At 37.7% G+C, this 8,025-nt stretch overlaps 1 protein-coding gene across 1 annotated transcript; it reads right to left on the bottom strand.

Annotated features, from left to right (window-relative positions):
• Positions 1–297: 297 nt before the first annotated feature.
• On the bottom strand, positions 298–7,685 carry steap4 (STEAP family member 4). The gene is made up of 5 exons (XM_016488064.1): positions 7,357–7,685; positions 6,446–6,900; positions 3,877–4,404; positions 2,239–2,403; positions 298–1,997 (listed from the first exon to the last, which is right to left on the bottom strand). The coding sequence occupies exons 2-5, from the start codon at positions 6,896–6,898 to the stop codon at positions 1,722–1,724; spliced, it is 1,422 nt and encodes a 473-aa protein (XP_016343550.1). The 5' UTR covers positions 6,899–6,900; positions 7,357–7,685; the 3' UTR covers positions 298–1,721.
• Positions 7,686–8,025: the final 340 nt, after the last annotated feature.

Genomic DNA, 8,025 nt, shown 5'->3' with positions numbered 1-8,025 from the left:
ATATATATATATATATATATATACAGAGAGAGAGAGAGAGAGAGAATAGAATATATTAAATCTAACATATACAATGTAAGAAATTGTACTAGCAACCAACAAAACCAATAAAGTATTCCTCAATTTGTCTAAATAGATGCAATCAAACCTTATTTGAAATTTATTTTCAGCATGATTTTTGCTGCCAGTGATGGCTAAGTCCTTCCAAACATCCATGCATATAAATCATGATTTTTTTAAAATTAATGCAAGTGTAAATGTCAGAACGCTGTGCATTTCAGTTTTTATTTGATATACGTAATACAAAAATAAAATCAAAATCAGTGAATATCCAATATTTATTGATAAACACACTCAGAGTTGTGCTGTTGTGCTCAGTATAAGTGAAGTTATTAGTTTTCTTCAAAGGTGCGCCCACAGATTTTCAGTTATGTTTGTCACAAAATGAGCCTTGCTATTTTGGTCTAAGCTACACTCTTTGCAGCTTGCAATTCTTCATAAAAGCACTATACAGGAAGGGCCATCCACCAGTGAAGGTGAATGCCGATGTGATTGACAGCTCCTTTATACTTCACAAGAGAGAGAAAGATGAGCTTTCCTGCAGACAGGAAAGCCCAGACCCAGAAACAGATCAAGAAGTAAGTTGCTGCTCAGTTTTGGATCGATAATATCTAAAGCGAAAAGCCCACTGGGAGGCTCTTGAGAGGAAACAGCCCAGAGGAAACGGGTAATAAAAAAGACAAGTGCTTTACACAATACAGAAAAGTGTGCTCTAATAAAAGCCCCACCATTTCTGTATTCCTTTGTATTCTTTAAAGGGTATAGACGAATTCTAACATGAACACAGATGATATGGATTGGTTATGTTGCGATGCACTATGAATATATGGTCAAAACATATATATGCATTTGTGAGTATGTCCCAAGTGTAAAGAGGCCTTAAATGCAATTTGTAGGTTATAGAGTAATGTGAGATCATGTGAGATGTAATCACCAATGTGAGTTGGAGGATCAGCTCCAAAGAATTTCCCACGGTTGCTTAACTGTAATTTGAAACTGCCGCTCAGCAGTGTAGTGAGGTGTATTGAGAAGTCAAACTCTCTCTAGCTCTCATCTGGGCTTCCATACACTTGAGCAGATGTGTTCTCAAGTCTCTGTCATGAGTCCAAGTCAAGTCTAAAGTCTAAGGCTCTGCCAACAAGATCAAATCCAGACAAAACCAAAGCAGAATTGTGCATTGTGCAGTAAATGTTTCGTTTCTGAATCAGTGTTTTGAATGAATCAGTAGAGTGACTGCAATGACTTGTTCATAAAGATGATGACTTGTTTTGTGCCTAAATGAAGTAGTGTTTTAACAAATTGTACATTTAATGTGACTGGTTCAACAGCTATGTCATTACCTACTGGTGTAACACTGTAACCTGTAGAAAAAGTCACTGAAAAATATGGGACAGTCAAAATATAAGTAAGCAAGCAATACTTTTTGTGCCTGATGGACTTCCTCTTGCTTAAACAATGGTGGTATTCTGGAAATATGTCTCCTTTCTTTTAGACCTAAAGATGTGTGTTGTCTCTAATTTTGAGTCCAAGTTGAGTCCCAAGTCAATTGCTCAATTAAGTCTTAGTTCTCTGCACTTTTTCATTGCAACATTTTAAACTCACTTTCAGCAGAAGAGTTCAGGGCAAGTCCAACACACAGTTTTCATACAGTTAAAAGATGGCTACGCTATGAGTGGATGGTTTGTCTTTGTGTCTCTGCCATTTGCTGAAATCTTGCCCTGTCTCTCCCAGCCTTGACGGATACGGGTGACATTGCGGTCCACGCATGGAGTGATCAGGATTAGCTTTAGAATCAGAACCACACAGGGGACCACCAGAGACAACATGTATGCTGGAGGCATCCACCACCTATATGATGCAGGTTTCAGAAATCTGTCCCAGCCATACAGAAATGTGTGAGCGGTACAGAGCAACAGGGTGATGTAGCCCAGTTTGGACTGTAAAAGAAAGGAAGAAAAATAATTTGATCAAACATCATTGTCAATGTGTGAAAAATTCAACATTGAAATTTTAAAAACATTCCGGATACATTTGTTCTGATCAATACTGTGTTTTCAGCTCTCAGTCCGCACAAAAAAACCCAACATTGCCCATATTGTATTATGCTTTCTAAACTTAGTAAAATAATTTTCAGTGACACTCAAATTTATGCATTTCCACAGACTGACAATGTAATACCTGTACAAAACAGAACTCCCTCCAGTTTAGGGAGTTGCTCACAGATGGAAGGGATGTAATTCCTAGTAGGACAAACAGCCCAAATCCAAGAATTCCCATGGAATAGTAGGAGTCATAACGCCAGGCCGCCGTGTTGTCAAACTCATAGGTATTATTATCTTTTACCTGCAAAACACCATGAGTTAGTTCCTTAGCTTTATCCTTTAGTCAGTGTACAAGTTTTGTGTGTGTGTCACAATTTTTCATAGCTAATGTAGCTTGTAGTAAACTAGAAGTTGTAAAGTCATCAAACAGCATTTGCAACTAAATATACTTTAGTAATATGACATTTATTATTAGTGAAACAGGATCTTAAACAAGAAAGAAATTATTATTTTGATGAACTCGGGAATTTGTTGGATCTTAAAAAGTGGGCGTTCCATATACGTCTTGATGTCAGCCAGGATTGAAATTTAGAGCATTATATTTTTTAGAAATTTAGTGCATTAAGGTGCAGTAAGTGATTTCTGAGAAACACTGTTGATATTTGAAATCACCAAAACAAATGCTCCCCTACCTAAAAGGATTGTAGGCTACCCCTGTCTTGATAGCTCTGCCCCCAAAGTCACAAACATGCTATGCAACACAGGCACCTCCCCCATCATAAGTGGACACGCCCCTTACTGGTGATTGGCTACAAGGTACTTTGGTGCTCGATCCGATCCACTTTCAACAGCATTTCTTAGGAATCTCTTACTGCACCTTGAAAATTTATGAAGGTACTTTTTTTGTGAAGAAAGAAAGAAAGAAAGAAAAAGAAAAAAGCAATTTTCACAAGAATACCAATAATACCCTATGTAGGCCTATGACATAAATTGGGAAAGATGTTTGTTTTGATTTCTGGAAAGCTAATTTTTACTTCTTATTTATTTTAAAGGGGTCATATGATGCTGCTAAAAAGAACATTATTTTGTGTATTTGGTGTAATGAAATGTGTTTATGCGGTTTAAGGTTAAATTTTTGTTTCTCCTCTATGCCCCGCCTTTCTGAAACGCGTCGATTTTTACAAAGCTCATCGGTCTGAAAAGCGAGGTGTGCTCTGATTGGCCAGCTATCCAGTGCGTTGTGATTGGCCGAATACCTCAAGCGTGTGACGGAAATGTTACGCCCCTTACCATAGTATTTCCTCAGCAACCAGCACGGATCAGCTCCAGGCATGACGAAGTGGATATCGTCCTCTTTTGGAAGGCCAACCAAAGTAGTTTCGCTTTCACAATGAAACACACAGCGCCTTCACGACATGGCGGCGGCAGCAACAATGCTATAGCGAGAATAAAAGTTACGCCTTGTTTCTTTGCGTGAACATTTGGGCGGCGTTATGCAAATCTTCCCACATCGTGACGTAGACATGTGGGGGCGTGTTAGAACGAGCCGTTTTAGGTAGGCGTGGTTGACTCTTAACTTTTATAAAGAATATCTCTTTGGATTTGAGACTTTAGTCTTTGCAACTTTACAGATCTTCTTTATGCACCAAGAGCTTGTAACACTCCAAAGAGAAAGGAAAAATGTATATTGCATCATATGACCCCTTTAAAGAGCTGTTTGGTAGTAAATGAACTGCCCATATTAGAATAGTATTCTTAAAAGTATTCAACTTACCAGTGATATAGTGTAGACATTTATCCTGTAGCGTACATAATATCTGATAGGTATAACTAAAGTGTAGAGAACATGTAGAAAACCGAAGGCCAGTGCTAACAGACCCAGCTGCTTCCTACACAGCATCCAGTGATCCAACCAATCAGGGAAGCGATGGTATTTAGTGCCGTTATAAAGTTGCAGAAATCCAGCCAATGCACCCGGCAGGTAACAGAGGGACAGCATCACCAGAGAGACGATGGGAAAGGCCTTGTTGGCCAGAGAGATCATAATGCGAAAAGCGATGTCTTTACCATTGGTAACACGCTCATAGATAACATCTCTTGTGAGTGCGTAGAAGAATATGAAAGCTGTTAAACAAATGGCGATGTTGAGAGGAAGTCTCCAGAGAGGGAAGAGTTGCAAGGGCAGATCTTCTAACTCAGCCGCCGCTCGGAGGGAGCCTCTGTCCAATGCAGTGAAGCCAAGACTTTGAGCAATGTCCACCACTTGCTGTTTTGCATCAGCACAGTCTCCACAGATAAGTACCTAAACAAACGAAGAATAAAAAAACAGTGTCACAGAAAACAGAAATAATTCACTTAAGATATATTGTTGCATAATATTTTGAGTAGGACTACATTTAATTATGTAGGCTATCTGATATTACCAAAAACGTTGATATTAGTTAATGCAATGGCATTAACATGAAATAACAATGAGCATTACTTTTACACCATTTAATGTTGATTTTTGTATTGGTTACTAATACATTTTTTTTGAACATTTCAAGTTATAGTATCAATTAATTGAGTTATTAGTTGCATACATTAATATTAGATAATTTATTGTTAACGAACATGAATTAAGAATAAGTAGTAGCAGACTATATTTAGAAATCAACATTAAAGTCACTACTAGGTGCACTGCTACAGAACTTGGGACTGCAAATCTGACCCGACTGCACAAAAACATTATTGTAGGCTTGTCACAGATAATGGGGTAAGACAGGAAACCAGTTTTGAACATTGATTTTTTTTTATTTCGTAATGGAACTTTGTTATGTCATACTCAGAAAATCTTGCATATAGTGCATATTTAATCTATGTTACTGTTAATTACGACAAATATTAATAAATTTGTAGGATTTGCTTAAATTGACATTGATGTATTGTGAATTAACAATGAATTTATAAATTCTAAATAGTTATAAATGTGGTACAAAATGCTCATTGTTAGTTCATGATACCTAATGCATTAAGTAATGTTAACAAAGAGAACCTTATTGTAAAGTGTTACCACAAAAACTACTCATGCAGCAAATTATTTTCAAGTTTTTGACTTATTCTAACAAGTTGCCATTCTGTTGACTTACACAACCTTTTGAAACAAAATGCTTCTTTAATAGTTTCAGACAGCAGTGAAATATCCTCTGGGAATTAAATTTAGTTCACAGCAATGTGCTGTGTGAGCCTGAACAATACAATATGTTGTCACAGTTGGCCTTTGGAAAAAAGAACAAGAAATTATAATCAAAATGAGAAATAATAACAAATAGACTGCTTGGCAGGGTGTGACTATTCATTTTTATTGAGAAGCACACAAACAGGTGTCAAAGAACATACGCACTAACATAGCGATAATAATAGTTTGCCAGAGCTCAGATTCCATCTGGCCAGTTTCTCAACCACCACCTGCTGGTGTAAATATGACTTTTCTACAAAAAGACTCTGTTGCTAAGAGGGAGACTCTTGCCTCATTTCACGAACAATGAACTGCTATAACAGAGCATTATGCCATGGACACAGACATTTATACATGCATTAATGGCTCTTTTGTACTTTGTAGAGAAGCTGTACATTTTTGTTGTATGATATATGTCATCCAGCTGCCTCACAGTAGAAATGAAGTACAATATGATGTGCAGCGGTATGCCATTTATCATGTCTGATTTGTCTTTTTGTTCATACTATAATGACAAAAGCTCATACAAACACCTTCATTCAAGGCTGTTTTGTGAGAGTATGTTAAGCTTGTTTGGTAACACTTTAGAATAGGGAACACTTATTCACTATTAACTACGACTTTTCCCTCAATAAATTCCTAATTGGCTGCTTATTAATAGTTAGTAAGGTAGTTAGGTTTAGGTATTGGGTAGGATTAGGGATGTAGAATAAGGGCATGTAGAATAGGGCATTAATATGTGCTTATTTAGTACTAATAAATGGCTAATACTCTAGTAATATGCATGCTAATAAGCAACTAGTTAAGAGACCCTAAAATAAAGTGTTACCGCTTGATTCATAAAATTTTAAACAACTCTGTTCAAAAGAGCTTCTCTGTGCTTTGTCCCTTGTTGCTTAAACGATTAACAGCAAAAGTTGGAGATTGATGCATGAGAATTTCTGGCTTAATAATTTTCTCTCACTAATTTTACAGTTCTTTGATTGCTTCGTCTGAACAAAATGTGTTTATTTTTGTGAATTTGTGGAAGCATGAAAAAATATTACATTTATTTGCTATTTGCGGTTTTACCCGCCTCTAAGTATATTCTGTCCATCTGAATGAATTGTGTTTATGTGTGTTTTACCTGTCTGTTGGCATCTAGTCCTCCAGACTGCAGTGCCCAGGCAGAGATGGTGTTGAAGGCTTTGACTACCGTCACCCCTGGAACCAGCCTGCTCAGGTATTCTGCATTGGATTCTGGGTACAGACCCCTCTTGAGATTATTGCTGACGTCTACCAGCACCTTTCCCTCAAGATCTGAAGCCAGGGAGCTCAAAAATCCATAGTGCTCCCTCTGCACAGCCACGAATACCACATGTGCATCACAAGCTGCTGCTGCATGAGTCATGACCTTTGACCCCTTAGGCAGCAACAGAGAGTTTTTAGGGGCCCGGGATCCATATACAACACTGTATCCCGACTGGAGCAAACGGAGCCCCAGTGAGCGTCCAAAATCACCTGTTCCAAAGATGCACACTGTCTCCAGTTTATGCATCTTTCCACTGAGATCTGTCATTGCAACCGAGTCCGAATTCATTCCTGAAAAATAAGAGACAACACCATACACCGTAAGGAAAATAAAGTTCAATTAAACCCACAAGTAATGGTTATTACAAAGTGCACTAAAAGAACACCATTTACACTTTTAATTTCAGATTTGGTACAAGTGCTGTGGCTGTAGATGATTATATTTCTGCTTGAGTGATTTAAATGCTTGTTTTTTTTGGACCACCACAGGCGATGATGGTGTAATCAAATTTAATTATGGTCTGCACATAGTACATTTGGGTGCACCGTTTAATTTATGGTTTATTTTGCTACTTCAAAAGTACATAGGCTGATATAATGCAAAATACACAGATCATAACCTAAAGGCAAAAAACTAAAACCTAAATAATCCCAAAAAACCTTAAAGAAAAGAATTAGCAAATTATATTAAATTATTTTAAATGAAATTAAATGAAATTTGCTCAGAAGGAATCAACAAATACTCACCGATAAAGATGCAAGAAATATATTTTCAGGAATTTGTGCACCAGTCTCTGAAAAACCGACAGACCTCTTGTAGAGTCAGATCCTGACTGTTGAAATCACGGTCTAAGAGTGTGATTTTATTGCAGAATTTCTGAATCGCCTGTGCCAATAACTATCGTCATATCCCCAAAAGCTGTTTGGCAATGTGGTGTGATCATCAAAACCAGCTTTTACTCTTCTTCTTTAGATCTTCTGCTATTTCCCTTTTATCCACTGGCGTTTCTTTGTGGGACTGAGGCTGTTTCTCTCCTGTATGGGTCTGTTTATAAGCACGTGTGTGTGAGAGGCATTTTTTTATGAGCCTGTGACCTGCCCACAGCTCAGTGGGGGTTTAGATTTGGGAAAAGAGAGAGAGGTTGTTTTGGTAATGGATAAAGTCCAGTGTGGAAATTCCAGAGCAACTGCAACTCTCTCTCTCTCTCTCTCTCTCTCTCTCTCTCTCTGTGTGTGTTGAAAGGCACATAATGTTTGCTTGGATTTACCTCCTGTGTGTTTTGAGGCCAAGGCCTGCCTGGAAGTAAGTTGTGCAACAACGGAATAACTGCAATGGTCTGGCCAAGTATCTCAACACTTCAGGAACACTTTGTTTTCCTGAATCAGCATCGTTCTGCTATAAATCAAAAAGGAAAA

The sequence above is a fragment of the Sinocyclocheilus anshuiensis genome, unplaced genomic scaffold (genome assembly GCF_001515605.1).
Source record: "Sinocyclocheilus anshuiensis isolate Anshui unplaced genomic scaffold, SAMN03320099.WGS_v1.1 scaffold1239, whole genome shotgun sequence".
Taxonomy (NCBI): domain Eukaryota; kingdom Metazoa; phylum Chordata; class Actinopteri; order Cypriniformes; family Cyprinidae; genus Sinocyclocheilus; species Sinocyclocheilus anshuiensis.
The sequence above is the reverse complement of the archived record's forward strand: the minus strand, read 5'-3'. Positions and strand labels throughout refer to the sequence as shown.

Coding starts and splice junctions, on each gene's coding strand:
- steap4 (XM_016488064.1), bottom strand. CDS start 6,898: ATGAATTCGGACTCGGTTGCAATGACAGATCTCAGTGGAAAGATGCAT. Junction 2,404..3,876: donor ATGTCTACACTATATCACTG/GTAAGTTGAATA, acceptor GGTGTTTTGCAG/GTAAAAGATAATAATACCTA. Junction 1,998..2,238: donor GGGAGTTCTGTTTTGTACAG/GTATTACATTGT, acceptor TTTCTTTTACAG/TCCAAACTGGGCTACATCAC.